The 24410-nt window shown below is 40.2% G+C and overlaps 1 protein-coding gene across 1 annotated transcript in view; it reads right to left on the reverse strand.

Moving 5' to 3' along the window:
• The window catches only part of si:dkeyp-72e1.9 (syntaxin-binding protein 4), a 66949-nt gene that overhangs the window by 25632 nt on the left and 16907 nt on the right, over window positions 1-24410 (reverse strand). Inside the window, exons 2-6 of the mRNA XM_061090476.1 lie at window positions 12761-12834; window positions 5628-5723; window positions 4106-4175; window positions 3921-3995; window positions 1079-1158 (exon numbers count right to left, since the gene is read on the reverse strand). Coding sequence (XP_060946459.1) covers window positions 1079-1158; window positions 3921-3995; window positions 4106-4175; window positions 5628-5723; window positions 12761-12834 — 395 coding nt within the window. The remainder of the gene's footprint in view (window positions 1-1078; window positions 1159-3920; window positions 3996-4105; window positions 4176-5627; window positions 5724-12760; window positions 12835-24410) is intronic.

Genomic DNA, 24410 nt, shown 5'->3' on the forward strand with positions numbered 1-24410 from the left:
TGTGTGTCCTGCACCAGATGGGTTAAAAGCAGAGGTTAAATTTCCCTCCTTGCATGAGTAAATGGATTTGGATTTGGTAAATGGATTTGTATTTATATAGCGCTTTTCTAGTCTGATGAAGACCACTCAAAGCGCTTTACAGTACAGTTTCACATTCACACACACATTCATACAGTGCATCTACTTGCAGCACTTTGTTATTCTATGGGGGGCTTTTTGAGGGTTCAGCATCTTGCCCAAGGACACTTCGGCATGCAGATGGTTCAGACTGGGGATCGAACCGCCGACCTTCAGGTTGGAGGACGACCACTCTACCCCTCAGCCACAGCCGCCATGAGTGTGCTTGTGCATGTCTGTGCATGTGTTTGGGACAAATAAATGTATCTTAATCTCAAAGAGAAGAAAAACTTACAGTACATTTTTTCACTGAGCCATCTTTATATTGGCGTATGCAGAGCCACAGAGTAACTCTGCCAGTTTTAGTTTGAGCACTCAGTCATAACGTATTAGCTTTATATCATTTATCATCATATACGTTTTTTTAAATCTATGTCTCCTCATTTTGAAGTTCAGGTCTGATGTATCAACACCATCAACTGCCCAGAGCACACAAGTGTCCTCACGTGCACAAACCCTGTGTCGACAAATCTGTACCAGCTGGCTGCCTCCTTCCTGACTGAAACAGATGTTGGTAATTGTGTAATGGACAAGTGCACTGTCATAAGCCATTTTTAAAGGCCGACTTACTCCATCTACCCTGTAGGCTTAGTGCTCCATCAAATCTAGAAAGGTAATTTGGAAGCACCAGATAGTTTCTTGATGTCCTCCCAGATCATATTCTTCATACATTTTTTGTGATCCTTATTACATCACACTGTAAATGGCACGTTTTCTTTATCCGTATTCTGATGCACTTTCTGAGGCTTCTTCCATTTATGAGAGAAAGTGTTGTTTATTGTGCAGATTGTAGTTATACACATATGAATGAACACCAGATCTGCCCACCTTAAATCACAGTCAATCAGAGTGCTGGTGGAAAGAGGAGTGAGTGTGGTGGAACTCGGCAGCGATTTCCTACCTTGCTGGATAGGGGAGTTGCGTGTTGAGCCGGTGCTACCATTGGATCCATATTTCTCCAGCAGCTCAGCAAATTCTCTCCTTTTCAAAAAATAAAAGGACAAACGTTTAGAAGGTTGTTGATGTATGATCTATGTACAGCTTATTTGAAGAGTTGGAAATCTGACTTTCCCTAAGATATCAGGACCATTTTTAAGGGAACCGGACAAGAATATGGATTCTGAACTTAGTGCGATTATCCGTCACTTTCCTGTGAAAAGATTCTGAACATCGCAAGTTATTGTGCAAGGGAATTACAGTATTGTTCTGGGCCTGTGACTACGGCCCTGCAAGAAGTCTTTATTTGCCACTGCTCAATTACTGCATGTCACTTTAACAGTTAACAGAAAGAACGCTACAAGCAACATTACAATGGGCAAACAGCCCCTTTCAACATGCAGGTTTAGAAGAGAAGAGGTTTAGAATGAAAAATGATTAAATAATGGTATTTACATCAATAACATTTGGAAGACATTAAACTCTGTAAAAAATGTAGAAATAGCCATTTACTCCAAAATTATTATCAACAACACAAAAATATGACAGCCCCTGTGCATGTTGATTTGAATTTGCTGTTTCTAAGCAGATTATGATAAGCGGTCACATTGGCTCCATGGTAAATAAGAGCACAAATTGTTCTTGGACAGCATAAAAAGACGTCCCTGGGCTGCAGCTCTTTCGCAACCAGCAGCACCAGATGACTGGGTTAGAGGTGCCACTAGCAGGGCAGGTCCACTCATTTCTTACTGACGTGAATGGAAATAATCCAGAGAATTTTCACAATGAGTTTGGTTATTTCTATGGCTCAGTTATATAAGGATCATGTGACACAGACTATCATCCTACATTCATATCATGTTAGGTCCTTTGGCATGAGCCTGCCAGGCAGAAAATGAAATCCAACCTAAAGGAGTTTGTGAAGAAAAACAAATCCTTGTTGAAATTAACATGATCCAATTAAGATTAAAAAAAATACATTTCTGTTTAAACTTCCATTATTTTGCCACATGGAACATGAATATGTGGTCAAATATGTGTCATAAATGTTTTTCTCATTCTGTGATATCAACATATTTCAATGACTTATCTTGAATTGGGTGTTTTTTTATAGCGTGATTTGATCTCATTCATACCACCCATATAACTGCTCGTGGTCTCATTAGCCTGTGGTTAGTGCCGCCAGATGTGGCAGTTTGGGAGGCATTTGCTTTAAACTTTCATTTCAAAAAAAGTCATGAGGTTAAATGTATTCATTGGCCTACTAAAAACAATATAGGTGAGGGAGTGCAGGTGGCAGTGCAGGTGGTATCCCCCACTATACCACTCCCCAGAGATTTACTGCTAAGTCATCATGCACACGTTTGAGCAATCAAATCCAATCCCTGAACCATTTGATCAACAATATCTTCACCATCCTGAAGCTGGATCGTGATCTTGCTGGCTGCTGACCAGAGACTATGCTTGCAGCAGGACTGCTTCACACATAGTATTGAAAAATGTTTACCCTCATCGATGCTGCTAAAAACTTTAATCCTGATGATGTTTTCTTACACTTGACATCTATTGCACTTCTGTCCGTCCTGGGAGAGGGATCCCTCACATGTGGCTCTCTCTGAGGTTTCTACATATTTTTACCTGTTAAAAAGGTTTTTAGTAGTTTTTCCTTACTCTTGTTGAGGGTTAAGGACAGAGGATGTCACACCATGTTAAAGCCCTATGAGATGAATTGTGATTTGTGAATGTGGGCTATACAAATTAAACAAATAAACTTGATTGATTGATGCTTTATAAATTTAATTTGAAAAAATAAATAAAGACACTGTAATTTGATTTTATTCATTTCTATCTGTGTCATATTTGAGTGGGCATTGGGGCATTTAGAGTGTACGAAAAAATCGCTTCGAGCAAAAACAATTACATTCTATAATATAATGTTTTGCATTAACAGACAGAAAGGCATGATTCCTCCGCCCCTCCGGCAGCCGCCCCCCTCCTCCTCTACCCCAGGCTGCAGGGTAGTTAAAGCACAGAGCACAGATTAACACACATGGCTCATCTTGTCAGGAGCTCTGCACTGGGTTAAGCTCCCTCCCTGGGTCTGCTGTCTCTCCCTTTGCATGCAACACAAAGTCAAGAGGAGGGGGCGGGGTTGAATACCTCACCACTGACACCACTTTGTGAAAATCCAGCACTACACAAGAATAATGATCACCTTAAAACTACACAACACATGACATCCACTTCCCTCACATGTGTGCACTTCTCCACAGTCACACTGGGATCTACCCAGTAAATCCAGGCTATCTCACAATGCTGTTACGTTAGTAACTTCTCATTTCTGACATGTATCCTCTCTAACAGCTGAAGTGTAAATCCCGCCTGTGTCACAGTCTCCTCACTGAGGATTTACAGGCAGAACCTGACACGTTCATTTGCCACACTCTTGCTCATTTGAATACGTACATGCAAATCCACCACTACCTTTGTAGTCATTATCTCAGAGTTGAGGATCATGTTGTCTGAAATGGATTTGGAGAGAGGATGGGATCTGTGATGCTGACAGCTGACACTGACCTTATCTTAACCCACACTGGTTATAGTACAATTAGTGCTTTTTTACCAAAAAGTTACAATACTAAGTGTAATATAAACATTTAAAATGTATTATTGGATTGTCCACCGGCCTACGTCATAATCCTGCAGCAAAGTCTGTTTTGCACAGCCTGTCTGCATTTAGGTCCAGCTCTACAACGAACCTGACGATCATATATGGATTTTGAGTACAGTGTCAGACATCTCCTTACTTTGCCTCCTCATCTCTGGCTATGAGAAGGCGCATGTGACTGGTTGCGGAGGCTGCTCTAAGGACATCCACAGCTCTGTGAGACAAACAGAGACAAAACATAAATTTACATATTTGTAACATCATCACCTCAGTCAATCATGGGGTTCAAACAAGGATTTAAGCATAGAGATTGTATAGGATTACCTTTCGCTTGTGACTCCTACTAAACTGTCTCCATTCACCTCCAAGATCTGGTCCCCTGGCATCAGGTTTCCTGTCAGAGGTCAAACACAGCACAAGTCAATATAAGTACAAATTGTCATAAAAATAAATATGAGATATTAAAGCTGTCAAGGCTCCAGTGTGACTGATGCATTAATGATAGGACCCATACTCCTTGGCTTTGACGAAAAATAGAGTCATGCACTTGGGTAAAAAAGTGATGCAAATGTAGCCTAGTTTCTGGCTGAGGACTTAAGTGTGTGGGGATCATATTGTTCACTCTGACGGCATGCACATCATTGACACACATGAAATACTATACAACACATAATATTTTAGCAATATGACATTGATGTTCACTACACTTTGAAATAAAACTGCTCAGTCAAGGTCAAATGTGAACACATGGCAACAGTTTCATTTGCTTTATCCCACATAAATATATGTGCTGATAAAATATATGCAGATGTTTAAAAGGGTGATGCTTATGTTGCCAGGTTTCTGGCTGAGGACTGCCAAGAGCTCTGCTGTGATATGAAACTAAATTCGTTGTAAGCACCAAACTCCATAAGTGCGCATCCATCCACCATGTCAGACACACCAGGGACTTTAACTCACAGTCCCCTGCATTTTTCCAACAGACAATAGTAACATGAGTCACAGCTTGAGCCATTCTCCAGCTTAAACCAGCACCTCTCCCAGTTCAAGAGAGAGAGAGAGAGAGAGAGAGAGAGAGAGAGAGAGAGAGAGAGAGAGAGAGAGAGAGAGAGAGATACACCCCATGGTCTTGTCTGCTGAGATTTTAAAGAGCACAGAATTAAGTGGAATAAAAATTAAAATGACCAAAAGAAGATTTATTGAAGACAGAGCATGATTTGGACTGATGACATTTTTTAAGAGGAAACTGATTTGCATGTGAGTAGACTGCCTCTTCTGCACCTTCCATTGGAGGCCTGAAGGAGAGCTTCAGAGCAAACAGGAGAGATTCTATACCTCATCTGGTCTGGTCTCTCAGGATCCATAAGAAGGGCCTGGAAAACCTTTTTCGAGAGAGGAACATCTGGACTACTTTGCCTGACCTGCGGCCACCGCGACCTGATCACAGATCTTTTGGTGTTTTGTTACAATATTTTGACCAAATGCATCTTCTTGTTTAGATAGTAAAATAAAACTTGAAGTAACACAAGCAAACCTGTGACACTGTGATAAATGGTAACTGGTTTGTATTTATACAGCGCTTTTCTAGTCTTGATGACCACTCAAAGCTCTTTACAGTACAGTTTTACATTCACCCATTCCCACACACATTCATATAGTTCATCTATTAGCTGCACTTTGTTGTTCTATGAGGGGCAATTCGGGGTTCAGCATCTTGCCCAAGGACAGTTGGGGAAGACTGGGGATCGAACTGCCGACCGTCAGGCTAGATGACGACCTCTCTACCCCTCAGCCACAGCTGCCCCATACCCTATACATAAGAGGACGTATAGGGTTCTGTTTTTACCATCACTTGAAGCAAGGCCACCTGGTAAAATCCGTTTGACGTAGACTCCAAACTCCTCTCCAGTGACCTCCTTCACTCCACCGATCACTTTAATTCCTGTTGAGAGAAGAAAAATCACTTTCAGTTTTGTTTTCTTGCTTAATGCTCATTGAAACGACATTTGGATCTCATTGTCCAGATTTAATTCCATAATAAAACTCTCCCTTCTCTCAGCCATGGACGCAACAAACATGTACAATAGTCAATTTACTACCATGGTATCTTTGCACAAATATCAGGAGATGATAGAATAAAGTCATCTGAGAATTCAGGTTTCACTGAGCTCTTATCTATTCTATAATACAGGCAGTTAGAGTTATTTCACCTTTAGGTCACATGACCTTTTCATCATTTCAGACAGTATTTCCACAGCAAAAAGCTGGAATGGAACAAGTGCTAATTAGTGCACATAAATGAATAATAATAACTTGGTACAGATGGGATTTTGAATATTGTGACATCAGAGAAAGGAGGGGAAGGTCACCCGGCAGCAGCTGCCATCTTATTGGTGTATCGCTGACATAAGAGTTGGAAGGGTCATATAAGTCACCGTGTTCATTCTCTAGAAACGAGCATTAGTCCTCTGTGATTGAGGAAGTTTGGAAGTATAAATTTATTAGCATGGCACTAAAAACACTTACCAGGTCAACATGTTTCTGCTAAATGACATTACAGGGCTTTGCATTTTGCTCTAGAGACGATTCTGTAATAACAATTCATGACTTGTGACTCCAGCGTCATCTGATAAATGACAGAATAAACAAGGATTTTCTTTTGAGATGATCACACTTCATGTTAACTACACAGTTCTCCACCTATTCAATATTTTCACAGTTTACAGCCGAGGCTGGCAACCTGTCCAGGGTGTGCCCCGCCTCTTGCCTGTTGTCAGCTGGGATTGGCTGCAGCCCCTGCAGTACTTAGATAATAATAATAATAGATAATGGATGTGTGAATGGATTTTAAAAAGGTTTCATCTTATTCAATATCTGCTAATTTGCATACATGTCCAGAACAGATAACTGTTCATTCGGAGAAATTATTCATTCTGTGGACATTTTTCTTGATGAGAAATTCCTGGTTCAGGATGAGGACAACATTCTTTTTTAAGAAAAATATATATGTTTTCTTTCCACTAGTCTGAAATAAAACGCAACATCGAAGCAAAACAGCCCAAGATCTCAAAATAGTTTTTGGCTGTAGTGTTACACCTTAAGGGTAAGTGTATTCGCTGTGCATTAGGGGTTACAGCACAGTTACAGTGGCTTCATGCAGCTCTACTCTTGCATATTTTGTTGAATAGATCTGCATGTACGAAAATACACTCAGCTGTCTGTTTACTAGGTCAAATCCTATTTGTATTAAGGTTATGTTCAGGTCTTTTGGTTGATCTGCTCTACATCTCTGACAGTCGTTCAGACATTTTCCATCACTGTTGTTGAGGTGAACCCGAGGAAATCGCTGGAGCATCGGTGGTCTACCTTTTTTAACTATAAGATAAGGGCTTCTTCAGCTTCAGGCTGCCGTTGGACTGTTACCACAGAGACCAAACGGCAACATTAATTGGGTCTGCAGCAAAGGGGTGCATGTTAATTATCGCCTGTTGGAAAAATGGGGTTACAAAGTTCCTCTTCTCAGTCCTTCCTCCCTTCTTGCTCTTCTCTGAGGGACACAGTTTCTTGTTCTTTTGTTCAGCCTCAAAGCTTTCTCCTCCCCCAGTCATCAGATAAGAAAAACATCATTCTAATGTATAAGCAGCTGGAGCAAATATAAAAAAGACGTGCCTTTCCCCCTCTTATTCAGCTCCACATTTTGTTTCCCAGATTATTTCCTGCTCGTAATGCGTCAAGGGCATGTATGCTGCCCAAGGATTAAATATTCCACAGACCTTGTAAAGATACAATTCTAAATGATGGAGGGCACAGTATCTTCTAAAAATGGTTTATTGCAAACCAGATGATAGAAGATCAGTGACTAAATAATGACACAAAAAACAACAAAAAGGAGCCATTTCTGGACTGAAATTCTACCAACATGTCGGCAAAAAAAAACTGTGACGGAGATGATTTTCACCATGAAAACCTCTGCCCACACACTGAGGTGGTACAGCTTTCAGCTGCAATAACAAAGAGATTAGCATGCGCTGTCCTCGTTGTAGGACAGGCAGGAGGAGTGTTAGCTACAGTGCGCACAGCAGACACACCCCTCCCAAAGCTGTGAAGGCTTAAGATGTACTGGGGATCTTTAGACTTTATGTATCAGAACAGTGTGTACACTTGAACATGCTCAAGTTGGACGACAATAAGCTGATTTGCTTCTCTCGTGTGTCACCTGCTGCTTGAGACGCACACGCGCGCACACACAAGTGCACGCGCACCCACAAGCGCACACACACTTTCAGCCACTATACGTCTCATCACTCCTTGTACTACATTATGTAAATGGTAGGCGGAATGGTAAGTGGACTATATTTATATGACACGTTTCAGATCACTCAAAGCACTTTACAATACAAGTACCATTCACAAATTCAATTCACACACACATACATACACTATGTCTATATATGCAGCGCTTTTTCTCACACACCATTCATACACACGAGACACTCAGCCAAAGGACACTTTGGAATGCAGACTGGAGGTGCTGGGGATCAAACCACCGGTTTCAGCCACAGCTGTCCGGTCATAGTTCAGACGTTCCTGTGGAGTAAATGTGATTTCACACTGTTCAACTCAGATTCCTGGAAATATTAATTCAAAGTTCAGTGTTTTTGTGAGTAACTTTATGTGGTGTTCTTTTTATTTATCTATCTTGCTGTGTATTGGTGTTTCAATGCAACTGTGGCAAATGATATCGTATGCATAAGACATATGGCTTTTTACTTATACCGTTAAACTTTAATTAATAAAGTTAGGAAGGAATCAAATTGACATCCCCAGCATTTATTTTAAACTCACTCCTCTAGATCTAGGGAGATTTCAATGATTACTCAAATGTTTCAAATGTTCAGCCGTGCACACTGATCACCTGCATTATTATTGCGAAGATGTTTTTTTGTCACTATCAACACAATTAGCACGATACAGCCTCTTAATTTACATTTGATTATATCCACATTTCAATTTGTTAGTTGATATTGCATCTTATTTATCAATCATCACTCGTTCTGATTGAGAACTGATCTCTGTCCAGCTCATGTTACAACGTCCATCCGCTAAAACAACAACAAAAAAGAGGGTTAGAAAATATTATGGTGAAGCTATGACATTGTTTTTTTTGCTATTGGATTGGTCTCGTCTTCACTCCACCCACAGGTTTCTTAATAGCATATACTGAGGGGTTCCTGTGTTAGCTGGCTGATGTTTTCAGCTGCCTATAGCTGCTAGCCTTGGTTGGTTTGGACAGTCACATGTGATTAATATTCCCACCCAGATATCCAGAGGGAGTGTGGCCAATCTGATCACAATCTGTCCTCAGTGCATCTTGGGTGCATTTACAGCCTTACTGTCATTCGGTCAAGTAGTATCCAATTGCAAACCGGTTACGCAAAATGCATTTTAATACAGAGTTTAAATGGGGGTATACAACTCAGTCAACACAGTTACAGTCATTGAGTTTTTTCGAATTTAAATCTAAAACATGACAATTATCTTTATCTCTTTACAGCGATCACATTCTTTCTTCATTCACCTATCTTGTTCTTAGCTTTATGTGCAATGCAAATTATATGTGAAGTCAATGTCGATGTATGAATGAAAAATTGGTTGTGTTAAGCATTATATATTCTGTACGTTGGCAGTATAGTGCATTACATGTATGAAATGTTGGTTTAATTACCTTGAACCACACACTTTGGCTAATGTTTTTATGAATATGGTGTTTGTAATTTCAGGCTTTTCTGTATTATTACGTGTATTATTACGAGCTTTCAATTTGGACCATTCAATGTTTAATCCATGTCTGGCAACTTGCCCAACCAGTACAATAATAAATCATGGAGGACCTCATTATTGAAAGCTCAACTAATCTCGCACATTATATGAAAAAACTTACAGTTGTGTCCAATCCTCCTACTATTTCCAAAGAAGATGGTCAAATCAGTAGAATACAGACAAACTGAAATGTTTGCTCTGCCTCTACTCACAGTTCCACCTAATGTTTGAGATTCAAACTTTACCCAGAGCATGAAGAAATAGTTGGTCCTAAAAATGTATTAAAAAAGATAATATATAGAGATTAATTGATTTTAAAAACTCGCACACACACACACACACACACACACACGCACACGCACACGCACACGCACACGCACACACAAACACGCACACGCACACGCACACACACACACAGTAACAGAAAGATGGTACTGACAGTGCACATAACTACAATACAAATAGTCTGTATTTATATAACCCTTGTCTAGTCTTGATGACTACTCAAAGCTCTTTACAGTGCAGTTTACCATTCATCCATCTACACCATACATTCATACAGTGCATCTATGTGCAGCACTTTCTTTCTCACACATCACTCCCACCGGACCAGCACGACCGTAAGGGGCAATTTAGAGATCTAGGGACAAGTATCTTGTTAAGAAAACTTAAACCACCGACCTTCTGGTAAGTAGACCCACTTTATCTCCTCAGTCACAGTGCAACCCAAATAATGGAATGGAATGCATTCTTTCACAACTGTATCTGAGATGATTCAGAACACATCTTTGCCTCAGTGAATGCTGGGAAGCCCATCTTAGGAACTCAGAAAAACTCATACACTTTATTCAGTGAAACTCGTAAATAAGCAAAAACAAGTTCAAAAAATAGTATAAATGAAGTTAAATGCATTATTTTGCATTTGCATTGCACAGTGTAGACCTCTCCTTCAGCAGTGCGACTTAAATTACATGCATGCATATAAGCTGTTTGTCCTTGCGTAGGCACGTGCTCCAGCAGAGTGGTGGCGTGGAAGAGGAGCACAGATAAAACAACAGCAGCTCCAGCATTCTTAACCCAGCTGTGTTAAGTGGGTTAGGGCTTTACCACATGACCCACTTCCTCTCCCAGGCAAAAACACTGATACTTAGCAAGGATACCTCCTCTGCAGAGAAAATCCCTTTAAAAGTAGGACTTATGTTGTATCAGCTATTGAAAATCAGGCTCCATTGCCAGATAGAATGATGCTGTAAGGCTATGCATCATGGTGTCACTTTGAGCTGAGAAATAGGATTTGTCCATGATTTGTAACATAAATGAACGTTTTAGCTACAAAGGATATGCCAGATGGTTGGCATCACTTTTTTTCATGATCCCTTATCGCAAACTAAATTAGCTGCTATAAACGACTCAAGGCAAAAGAAAAGTCCATTGTGAACAACAATGATCCATCAATTGTCCCAAACAACAAAATATAGTTTTATGACACAATAATAGCGACAGAAAGTAACTTCACTTCAGTGTCTAGATACATTCACCAAAGAGTTACCTGCTTCCCTCTTTTAGAATAAAAGCAGACAACATTAAAGGAGCAGGACCGATTATGGTCTGGACTTACTACAGCTTCATTAAATAATATTAAGTTTGTAATGGATCATATGACTGTGTAATGTAAAAGGTGTCACCTGTAGTGATGGGCCCACAAATCATTGCCATCAATTCTGAAGCTGTAAATGGTCAATGGTTTGCAATGATATAGCTTTATAGCATTTACTCATTCACACACACATTCATACAGTGCATGTGTGTGCAGCATTCTCTCTCTATTATACACTTCGACTCATACACTGGGCAGTATCTTGCCCAAGGACACTGTGTTTGAAGCGGCTACCTTCTGGTTAGTGGACATCCTACTCTACCTCCTGAACCACAGCTGCTGTACAGAGCTGTTTAGCACATTTCAGCTCAACATTTAGATTGTAAGCAGGAGTGTATGTGTGTGAAACTTGTATCATTCTTCAGTACGAACATGGATGCCAACAGCTGCAGACGTGCAAGTGGGCAACCAAAAGTGCAAATGCGAGAACACAAATTAGTCTCAAAATCTGCTGCATAAAAAAACCCACAAGTGTGTTTGTGATAAACAGTATCTTTGTGACAGAGCATTTCAGCTCTGCATGCAAATCTGAATTTAGTGAATTTGAAAGGATTCCCTCAAGATATCATGAAAAAAAATATTTGCTTTTTGAGGTCATAGCCACCTTGACCTTTGAGCACTAAATTCGAATCATTCACCCCAGAGTCCAACTGATAATTTGTATGTTTATTTGAGGAAATGAGTGGGATGAACTCATGGAAGGAGTTTTAGGCCACTGTGTGCAACCAGTGTAGAGGCATGACAATCTTCAAACAGTGTAAGTGGCTGTTTCAATATTTAATAGGAAAGAAACACTTTAAATATCCATATTGGGACTACAGTAAATATGCCAGGGCAGAGGTCCACAATTGCCATGAAGAGTTTAAAAAAAAGTTATTGTTGACCAAGGGCCCAATCAGAAGTCCCCGCCTTGTATTGTAAAGTCCAACATTTTATGACAAGTGAGTGGCCAGCAGTAGTAAACATGTGGAGAGGGTTAAACGAGGGCTCATCAAACGCAGTCCCAGCTTTGAGGGAACACAGTTATGCATATGAAGCAGAAATCCTTTTTGCTCACAGATACAGATTTTTGTGCTTGTATCACATGCATGCCCCTGGTTTCTATGTGCACAGCTTTTGAGACGTATTAAATGCCATGGGGGAAGGGGATCCATGTTGTGTTTGGCTGAACAACAAAATAATCCTAAATGTGTGACTGCTTAAAGAAAAATAAAGACAAAAAAAGATTCCAGTTTGCTGTTCTAGCACATGCACATATGCAGAGCTTGTAATGGACACAGTCCACATGGCCACAGAGATTCTGTCCAAGGGTCTGCACAGACCTTTGTGGACAGGGGGATGAAAATCTACAATTGCATAAAAAGTTACAGAGCAAAGATTGTGTAAGAGATGGAGAGGACACAGTGTTTGCAGGAACAGAGGTGTCTGCATTTTCTGTAAGCTAATAGGTGAGGCAAAAGAGGCAGAAAGACATTTCAAACTATGAAAACAACATTACTTACCCAGGCCATTCTCACAGTCTGTAAACTCCATGGAATGAACAGCTCGGTCAACTCCATATGGACCCATGAGTGTCCTATTTGCGGGATGGAGGGATGAAGGAGTTGGAGAGGAGAGGAAGGGAGAGAGAAAAAGAGAAGAAAAATAAGTACAACACAAACTGACAGTTAACTTAGCCCTCTGGTCTTAAAGCTATTGTCCGACTCTTCTATTTAGTGTGTAGGAAAACGTTACATGCCAATATTTTTTTACCATTTACAGGTTCATCTTTCTCAATTTGGGATCTTCAATAACAGGTTTTCATTCTTCCCTTTCTGTCTGAAATGCTCAGTTTTAGCCCTTGGCTCCACCTTCCAAAAGGCCAAGACTCTCTGGCTTCAAGATAACATTACATTACATTTCATTTAGCTGACGCCTTTATCCAAAGCAACTTACAATAACTGCATTCAACCATGAGGGTACAAACCCAGAACAACAAGTATCAAGAAAGTACAATTTTCTTCAAAAAAGCCAAACTACAACGTGCTATAAGTAAGTGCCATTTAAGTGCTACTAAATTATTAGTTTACACTTTATTCAAGGTATAGTCGTGAGAGGTGTGTTTTAAGTTTGCGGTGGAAGATTTATAGACTTTCTGTCGTCCTGATGTCCTGATCAGGTGTATATGCACCTATAGCCATGGTAAGAATGGTTCTGTTGTAAAAATGGGGCCAAACTAGTTGGTAGGTAGATATGTTAACGTCTTACATGAGGACATAGATGTTCTACAGAAAATAATAAGACCCTGTTCAGACATGGTTTAAACATCCATCACTTGTGATTACAAGCAGTCAGCACTAAGTACAGGTCTGAATGCGTCATTTAAATGAGGTCTGGGACAACAGGGCCAACATATTTTCGCCGAGTGAACGTGTCTCCTGAGCCACATATGAATGAATTGCCTACTCAGCTAACATTCAATTCAATTCTCTTTATTTGTGTAGCGCCAAATCATAATATACATTATCTCAAGGCACTTTAAATAGAAGGTCAAAACCTTAAAATGTAAAGAGAAACCCAACAGTTCCAACAATGAGCAAGCACTATGGTGACAGTGGAGAGAAAAAAAAACTTGTTAACTGGAAGAAACATCTAGCAGAACATCTCTGACCTGCTACAGCTTATATGTATATTTACTCTTGTCAGAGTCCATATGTTGATCTGTTAGTTGCCAACAATATTAACACTGAACAACACATATCCTTTCATTCAGTCCCTCTTGACACAGCTCATCATCTTTCTGTCTATCTCGCTCTCATTGACGCACACACACACACACACACACACACACACACACACACACACACACACACACACACACACACACACACACACACACACACACACACAACAGACACATCTGTAAACTTAGACTGGGTAAAACCAACATTATTTGTCTTAATGGCCTACCATGGATGATTATTAGCATATAGAGGGCAGAGAGGAGATCAGATGAGCCCTGTCCACTAGTGATCGGATCTCTCAGGACAGATGTTATACCAGGTCTGAACAGGGTCTAAGGTAGGAATGCAAATGAGGCGTTCCAGGCTTCTCAGAAGAAGAGTCTACTTTGGAAGAGAATACAGTCTTTGGCCTTTGTAATTTAGCAGAACTTTGACATGCACAAAAAATCATTAAACAAACATTAAAGGAGAGGAAAAAACATGATGATAAATACTGAGCCTTGTGTCTGCCCCACATGCTTTATTCTGCGAGCCTCACACTAAGGAGACTGACAGAACATTTCCATATGCCAATCATGGAACACCAGGATAGAACTGCAGACATTTATTTATGCAAATCAGAGTCTTAAATTAAAGAATATGCGAGGCTATCGAAACATTGTTATCCTGGACTGAATACTGTTGTCACACTTATGGGTGTGCCATGTCAGCTACAAAAACATTGCTAAGGTTTTTTTCTATTTTTGTGTACCTAGCTGGCATTAAAAAATGTTGGGTAAGGCATGTAACATTTTAGTCATAAATATATGTAGTCATTTAGTTTTGCACAAATATCAAACACTGGTTCAAAAAACAGACCAGTCAAACACATGAAAACAAGAGCCTGCTGTCGCAGAGAGACATAAGTAAAAATCCTTGACAGTTTTCATATTCCCTGGATTGATACTGTGAGTCTGTTTGTTGACACTCTCTGCCATCACTGGCTGTCAGTTGTAAATATACACCTCTAGATGGAAAACTTGAGGAGAAACAACCAAAGTATGTCACTGTTCCGTGTACATTTTTAACATAAGAGCAACCCAGCACTGAGCTCTGACTTGAGAAAATATATTCAGTTTTGTGGTGGTGCTGCTGCTGCTGCTGCTGCTGTGTGTGTGATTTTGTGACATATTATTCTATTTAAACTAGGGCTGTCAAAGTTAAAGCGTTAATCTATGAGATTATTGTGACCTAGATTAATGCGATAAAATATTTTAACGCAGTTAGCGCAGCTTTGTTTACATCCGGTGTGCGGAAGAAAATTCAGCTCCTTGAGCAAGCTGCCAGCGTCGCCCTTCAAACACAGCCCGTCAAATGATTAGTCCCGTCTGAATGAAAGCACAGCAAACTGCACAAGGACAGCAGGAAGAGTTGCTAGTTCAAGATGTTGCCACCCGGTGGAATTCTGCCTTGGAGATGATCAAACGGATCCAGCGAAACAAGGGTCTGCTCGCTGCCACCCTGGCTCAGCGCTGGCTGAACTATATTTCTTTTATTTTGCTGTGTCTGTCTTATTTTGAAGGCCCACAGCAGGAACTTCTGGGGAAGAGTGTAGGAGCGCACCCTTTATTATCTCAGAAGCAGTTTCCCCCGGTCTGAGTGAGTTGTGTCGCTCTGTTTGTTAGTGTTTTAGTTAGTTTCTAATGGTTATTTTAGTGTATGAAACTGGTTTAGTAATATGCAACTTTTCTTTTGTAGATAACTGTGACTGTGTCCCGTTATATGTTACAGAAAATAAAGTTAAACTGTTTCACTAAGCCTGAGTCAAGTGAAGTGAATGAAGAACGCAGCAGTAAAAACAGAGACCGTCACACAGGCAACTCCACTCTTTCCGTCCTCTCATGTGCATTTTTTTATACTTCCTCGAACTGTGTGTGTGTGTTTGTGCGCATGTTCGTTTGTGTAGTCCTACGCCGGCTGCACACCGGACACGAAAGCGTCGCGTAGATCCCTAGCACGCCAGGGCCAGGCTGCACACCGGACACGCTGAACTCCGCGGCGGTCATCCTGCGATTCCTCGCCGTGATCACACATACAGCTGATATTTGTCATTAACTGCAACGGTGTCCCAGCATTTGTCCTTTTTAATGTTGTCTTTAAACAACACGGCCGAGGATCGTACAGCTCACTGTACTACTTCTCCACTTCAATTATTAATTTAATGTCATCCATCTTCAAGAACTTCTCCGCAGTTTGCTCCGCTCAATGTCGGGTGTGGAGGGTAAACTACGTATTCTTCACTCAAGCCTATGTGGAGAATACGTATTCGTAATGGTGTCTAAAATACACTTTTTTTTTACCTTTTACTAATCTGGATGTTTCACTGAAGAAAGAAGCAGTGTAATTTTTTCCAAGGACATTGGGAATATTTTCAGCTGTTGTTTTTAAATATTTTTTTTTACACAATTTATCATACATGATATTTAACGACATGGCTGCCACTTTATAGGTAGGTGTTATAGGCCTGAGTCTCTTTGAAAAAATAAAATACAGGCTGTCTGAAGTGATTTCTTGTTAATTCATTAGATTTAGTCTTTAGAAGAAAAACAAACTTTTAATCGCGATTAATCGCGATTAATGAATTTCAAAATGTGAGATTAATTAGTTAATTTTTTTTAATCTTTTGACAGCCCTAATTTAAACATCTATTTAAATTACATACATTTTATTTTGTATATTTTCCTGGGTGCTTTATTTGGAACTAATGAAGTATAATCCAAGAGAGCAGTAATAAATCCTTGCCCAGAGATAGTTGTCAAATGTAGCAATTTCATTAATTCACAAGATAAAACTTATATCAAAGATCTGTGCTGTTTAGCTACTGAAAACATGCTTGTGAATGTTTTTTTAAAGGGACCATTGTAACCATTTGTCTGAAGTGCACTGACAGGCACTGTCTTGCTCCTTACCCAGACACAGGATCCGATCAGAAAATAGGGTTGTTTTGGAAAGCAATGACAATTAAATTGTTTAGTCACTTAGGTAAGAGGACTTGTTAAGTCCTGGCTTGACGTCTTCGTCATCCTGACCTCCTCTGCACAGAGTCTGAGCTGAGCTTTAATCTTCAGGCTGTTACACCGTGCATGCAAGAGGATTAAATGACGGAGGGCTGCCTTTGTATACACTAATCAGGCACAACACTAAAGCTACTAACTGGTTTGATGTTGTGTGCTTATAATTATAAAAATGTACACATATATATATATTTAATATTTATATTTATATACACACACACACACACATTTTAAAACCTGGGCCTGGATGCATCAAATTTGTCTTTGCAAGACGATGAATGCAAAATAAACCTTTCACAGATACAATTTGTATTTAATGAATTAACTGAGATGGTGTAAAGATATTCAGATATTTAGAATTGAACCAATATACTGTTACATGGGATTTTAGTTATTGGGTGCAGGTGCGAAATGCCTGGTGGTGGGCTAGACTTCAAGCAATATGTGCTACAGGCAGTCAACAACAGTTAAATTAGCATAAATGTTTTTAAATGTATTTGTTTAAATGTATTAACGAATAAAAAGCTTTTTGACTGTACACTTATAAGATGAGGTTGGCAGAAATTACTGTAGTCTTTTGTAACAATACTGCTCAAGATCTGACAACTCTGATCTTGGGCAGTTTTCCTTATCTAACATTGGCTCAATGTAGCAATTAAAGAAAATCCATTTGCTCCTACTGAACACTATTAAATATCATATAAAACAGAAAATATGAAAAGGATAAACCAGCACTAAGTTACATGTTGACAACACTTTTTAGTAAATTGGGGAGACTGTTGTATTCATGTGGGGAATTCGGACCAATGTCCTCCCAGCAATGGGGGTTATCAATATTTCAACTGCAGAGGGTTCACCAGTAACAACCTGACGCTTCCTTCCTGTCACTGAAACAAGGAGGTTACACCACACAAACACACCCACACCAGAATAGTGAATATGACTTGCATAGTTAATTTTAATTAAGTTTAAGTTTAATTAAACTTTCATCCTTAATTCTTGAAAAGAAAACTTCTGCAAAGCTTCCTCTTAAACCTCAATGGAAAGAGCCATAAAGCAGTTACAGTTCATATATTCTCTCTGTGCACTGGTGTTACTACCAACCATTTCAGCAGGGCAGGTTCAAAATCATTTAGAATCCTGAGCTTTCAGAAAAAAATTATTTTGTGTTGATCTACTCAAATAAGTGTTTATAACGGTGGGACATGGCAGCTCCAACAAGTGAAGCCAACACATCATGATCGCCCTCCGATGGCTGGCTGCAGCATAGGTCATGAACTTTGCCTCCTCCCTGTTAGCAGATGGGACAAGGACCAAACTAAAAATGTAAAGTACATCCAAAATAATTGGTTAAAGCTATAAAAACGGACTGAGACATCACTATTGATAACTGAGACTGATTCCTGATTGGTCGAGCAGGTGTAGCAAGAAAACCTCAATATTGGGGGGGGGGGCTCTTCTGATTTTACAACAATACAACCCTTCACCTGAGGAAGACCATCGTCTGAATAACTTTTGTGATGGAGCAGTGAGGCAAAGACATGAAACACTTTCGACTAAAGAATGGCCTCGATTGTACAAACAAGTCAACACAAGACGCGTCTCAGCGCGTGGCGCACGAGCGCGATAAACGACAAACGGAGAGGTTTGTCCTCAACACATACGCACCCACACACACACATACGCACACCAGCTCACACGCACACACAAAGGAGAACTAGTTATTCTAACCACAGAGCATCTTCGTTTTCAATCACAACATAACTGCAGCACCATGTTGCGGCTCCTGCTCAGCGCGCCAAAATAGCTGAAACCGTTATTTGGTTCCACAAACAGTTGAACCGACCCTAACGTGTCCGTGTCCCCTGTGCTCCAACAAACCGAGGGACAACACCAGCGACGCCACCAAACACTGAACACAGAGCTAAAGTCGCCTGAAGCTTGAACTGGCTCTCTCCCACCCACCCCTGCTCCAGCCCCGCTGTGTTACCTGCTGATGATGACTGCTCCTCTATACATGACGGAGAATGTTGGCATTTTGACGCATGGAGCTTCTCCGAGGAGACGGTGGGTCTGTTGGAGCTCCCGAAGCCTTCAGCCGTCAGCTCTCAGCCACATGATGGTGAGTGTGTGCAGCCTCTAATTCCACCAGCAGCAGACAGTGCGCTCCTGCCGTCTCCACCTTCAACCGCACGTTTAATCTCTTACATAACCACCGTCCCGAAACATTCAAAAAGGCTCAGCAAGAGTGCCAGTGATTCCATCCGCGCACATCTGCGCACATCTGCAGCCGCCTGTTGGACTACAAACATGTGGCTGTTGTTTAATTAAGAGCTTGTTGAAGCGCCTTTCCCTTTGGAAAAAAAGTGATAGTGAGAACATTTCACAAAATACTGACTTGGTATCTCAATTTCTTATTCTCTCACAATTTCGACTCACAATCAGATAATTTACTGAATATCTATATATCTCATAAATTCAATTATAAATTCTCACATTATTATCTCATAATTTCCTTCTCATTCTGACTTACTGATAATTATGATGTACTTTATCATATTCTGAATTGCAGGGATTTCCTAATTCAAAGTCTGCACTGTTTTAATATTATCGTCTACAGTTTATAAATAACAAACGGAGCGACGCCAGCGAGCTAGTTCAGGCAGACAACTCGAGCTGCGCTGCTCCAATCATGTGACATACATCATGTGACATACCTCATTCTCAACAACCATCTATTATACACACCCACCTTATCAGGTGGTCTATTTAAGCAGAGAGACATTTCCCATCATCCCCTTTTCTCACACTGCTGCTGCAGTAGTGCTACAGTTGCTTCAGCCACTCCACCCCCCAGCATCCACCTGTAGGCTCCGACGGGCGGTTACAAGTATTTGCTCATCACTCCCATCATTCCTGTGTAATCATATGGCGGGTGATTAAGTTGTAGCCTAGACGCCAAACACTAAACATGTTCTACTGCTGCAATAAATGAAAGTGAGTTGTCTGACTGAACTCACAATTATGAACGTAAATGACATTGACACACAACAGAAATGGGTGGGATTAAATATTTGTATGCCACTACCCCTACAGCTGCTTGTTGACCCACAGAGAAGTGAAAGAGGGCAGGAAGGGCTTAGATCCATTTAAACACATGAATGCATAAGTGCCCCACTCTCCATTTAGAAACAGCAATTTAATCCTCAGTTCTCATCCATTACAACTGTCATTTGCCGTTCAAGCCTGTGAGCATCTGTTTCATTGCTGATGCTTTCGGCTGAGACTGGCAAATAATGTGTAATTGTCAAACAATCTGCTGATTCTTTTTGATAAATGTAATGTTTTTATTGGAGCCAATTTTAAAAGGTAGACAAGTTCCCATAGAGGTGAGTGACAATGTTTTTTTGAATTTGCTAAATTTGGTTAAGTCTCTTCATCATGTTTTTCTTTGATTTAGGGGAGTTCAGTCAAATTGCTGAAGTTATCATGATCCCATAAAATGATTCAACAAACTACTTAAAAGGAGTTTCCCAACCTTTGGATTGGTATCCCCCCAGTTCATATCACAGCTCAACAGCCAACATGTGACATCATCTAAAAAGAGTCAAATAAAGTGTATTAGGATATTCGATAAACTCTGTGTTTATCACTTGAGGTGGAACACGTTAAAAATCACTGTCAACAGTGATAGCTGCAAATACCTACAATACAAAACTTTTCACATTTTTTCAAAATTCATTTAGGCTAAATATACTGGATGAAGAGTAGATGGGATTTCATTAAGGGGTTCTGTGGTTGAATAAATATTAGCTGCTGGTGAGAAAAAGTGAAAAATGTAGAATTTCAAAGTTACTGAAAAAACTGAGAATATAAAACAACTGGAAGCTTTAATGCAAAGTGCAATAACTCTGGATGAAAGAGAAGGTCCATGAACAATAACAATAATTTGGTACAAACACATGTAAAAAAAATGTTTACTGTCAAGCTTAGCATATTTTAAAATATCCTAGAAAACCAGCCTGCACCAGCTCAACGTAGTCTAATAATCTCCTTCATGCTGTCACAGGAAACATTCATTAGTACATATGACCTAAGTGACAGTGAAGCAGTTGAAAACATACCTGGCAAAACCTAGAGGCACTTTCAACCTTTGGAACATGCCTCTGTCTATGTGGAAAAGCTTGAATGCCTGATCCTCCTTGTTAACAATGGCCCTGCATATTCCCTGTCATGATTCACATCGACTGCCAAGCAGATATGAGGAGTCCCCATTGATGAAGAGATGATAAGCTTATGGCCGGAGGATAATACACACAAATCCATATGGCACAACGATGTGCTAAATATAGGCCTGAATAAGAGGGCTACTCAATTACTCCAAACACTAAGCACAGATTATATGACATTTCTGGAACCGTGCAGGCACATTTTAGTGTATCATTACTATTTAACATTTTTTCTCAGCCTGTACTTTTACACAGAGATGGTGGTTTGCTTTGGTTTCCAGAGCTAGAAGCTATCAGGTCTGATTCAACTCATACGTACTGATTTAAAAATTGTCAAATATGTAAATGAAAAGCATATTCTCATCATGTTAATAAAAACAGAATCAGATGCAATTTAATTCCATAATGCTGTTTCAGTTCATTTTAGTTGGGATCTGATAGGACTATGGACTTTGCAGTTAGTTTTTTTTTCTGGAATAGAAATAGTAGATTTGAGGGTTTCGAACCAAGGCAATGACCTCAAAGAAGATAACTGGTCTGTACTGCTGAGCGGAACAGCAGACTTGGTGATACTTCTCTGTAAGTTCATCTAAATCATGAAAAGTGCACTACGGGACAATCCAGTGTATCAAGGGGGGTAAAATTTGGAGATAGCTTTTCCTACCATAGCTATGCTGATGACACCCAACGAATCCTGTCTCTGCCTGTCTGACTGACATCTCTCAGTGGGTGTCTGCACACCACCTGAAAATTTACCTTGACAAGACTGAACTACTTTTCCTCCCAGGGAAAGACTCTCCCACCCACGACCTGACTATTAACTTTGACAACTTCGTGTTAACCCCCACTCAGACTGCTGGACCTGGGTGTGACACTCGAAAGCCAACTCTCCCTTACTGCCAACATTACTGTAACAACACGTTTCTGTAGATTCATGCTGTACAACATCAGGAGAATACGCCCCCTTCTCACTCAGAAGGCAGTGCAGGTTCTGGTCCAGGCCCTGGTCATCTCACGCCTAGACTACTGTAACTCCCTCCTGGCAGGCCTACCTGCTAGTGCCATCCGACCTTTGCAGCTCCTTCAGAATACAGAAGCTCGACTGATTTTTAACCAGCCTAAATTCACTCACACTACTCTCCTCCGCTCACTTCACTGGTTTCCAGTGGCTGCCCTCAAGTCTACATAGAGGACAAGATCAAACGTTACATCCCAGCCCGTTCACTCAGCTCTGCTTCGGCCTAACAATTAAGTAGCACTTAAATGGCACTTATAGCACTTTGTAGTTTACCTTTTTTTGTGAAGAAATTGTACTTTCTTGATTCTTGTTGTTCTGGGTTTGTACCCTCATGGCTGAATGCACTTATTATAAGTTGTTTTGGATAAAAGCATCAACTAAATGAAATGTAATGTATTGAGATGCAGTGTTTGCTGAAGGGAAAGTACAATAACTGAAATCATCTCTTCAGGCGGTAAAACTTATGGCAAGTGATTGTCATAATGCTTGAGGAAAAAACAATACTTGATCTTCTTTTATTCATTTTAATCTTCCCTAATGAGTATGTATAATTTAAAAAGGTTTTGGACACAGTGACAATAACACACACACTTTTTGAACTCTTTTACCTCATTGTTTTAGCTCACGACTCCTCTTGTGGTTTCCAGAAGCAGCAGGAAGTTATTTTCACTGAGGTTTTCCGAAATTTTAAGTTGAATCTTGACTCAGATCTCAACCTCCTGAAACAACAACCTTGTTGTATCTCTCAAATGAAATGAGCCATTATTTACAGTTCTGCTGAAGCTGTTCTTAATAATTTCCACCTAAACACAAATGCTTAATCTGAAGCCAGGCCTTCTGATGTTTACCCGGTTGCTGAGATTAGAAGAAGCTGGAGGCGGTCCAGCCTCTTGCCTAACACAGAGATCTTGTACCGACTCCAGAGACAGGCTTTGAGAACACAGATGGGAGCTTGGCTACCAAATTGTTGTGACTGCTATCGTCTCATTGGTAATGCATAGAGTACATGAAAATGTACCACAACAAGGACGTGGTTTGTGGAAATTGCATGAAAACCTGATGTGAAGTCTGGGAATAGAGGAACAAAATGTCATCAGGACCCGTTACTTCCTTTTACACCACCACTAGTGATTACTTCCCACACTCATCAAACATGAACAGCTAGTCGTGCATGTGTCTATGTAGAGTGACACATTTTACAACAGAATTTTATCATCTTAGTAATGTAACAATTTCACACCAACCGTCCTTCCATGAAATAATAACACCAGGACAGAATGAATAATAGAATACAGGTAACTCCCCCAGCAGCTCACTGACACATCCTGACATCTGACTGTACATCACAGACAGCCAGAGGAACTCCTTCACTCCATCCACTCAGCTGGTGCAGACAGAAGGGTGGTTTTGATTCTAGCTACAAGTCCTTGGACAAAAACTAAACTTCTCCATACATAGGTGTTTCCTGAAATATTGTCCACTCTAGTGACCAGATATACACCACAGATAAACCAAACCAAAACACAAAAATGTACTGGTGTATGAAGTGACAATGCTCTGGTAAAGGTTTGGTTAGCTTAAGCACAACAAAATCTTGGTTAGGGAAATATAATAGTTTGGGTTACAATACGTAGCCTGCTTTGTCAAGATTAGAAGACCTTTCTTAAGGTCATTTTCTAAAGGGAAATTAACAGTAGTTTCTTGTCTAAATCCACCCTCCACCAGAACAAGACTTTGTGCCTTTCTAACCATCTCTGCCCACAACGTCTTAATAGAGAAAAAATAGACCCCCCCCAAAAAAACTAAATCAATAAAGGGCAGCATTATGTAAATGAATCTCGAGGTGGATAACAATGAGACTGCTACTTAGCTCAATTCATACAGAAGATGAAGTCAACTGAAGATCTCATTCTCAGCTCAAGTGACAAGTTAACATGATGACATTAGTGGTTGTGATGACAGAATCAGGGCTAGAAAGTGTGCCGGTTCAAAGGCAGGAAGAATAAAATGCCAAGAGATTATCACTGTGTTCAAGAAATATAACATCAAGAAACATTGAAGGTATTCAAACTGCTACAAATTTGCCATTTGTGCAAAGAAGAAAAAGCACCAAAATGTCTTCCAACTAC

This window comes from Limanda limanda, chromosome 17, assembly GCF_963576545.1.
Source record: "Limanda limanda chromosome 17, fLimLim1.1, whole genome shotgun sequence".
Classification (NCBI taxonomy): Eukaryota; Metazoa; Chordata; class Actinopteri; order Pleuronectiformes; family Pleuronectidae; genus Limanda; species Limanda limanda.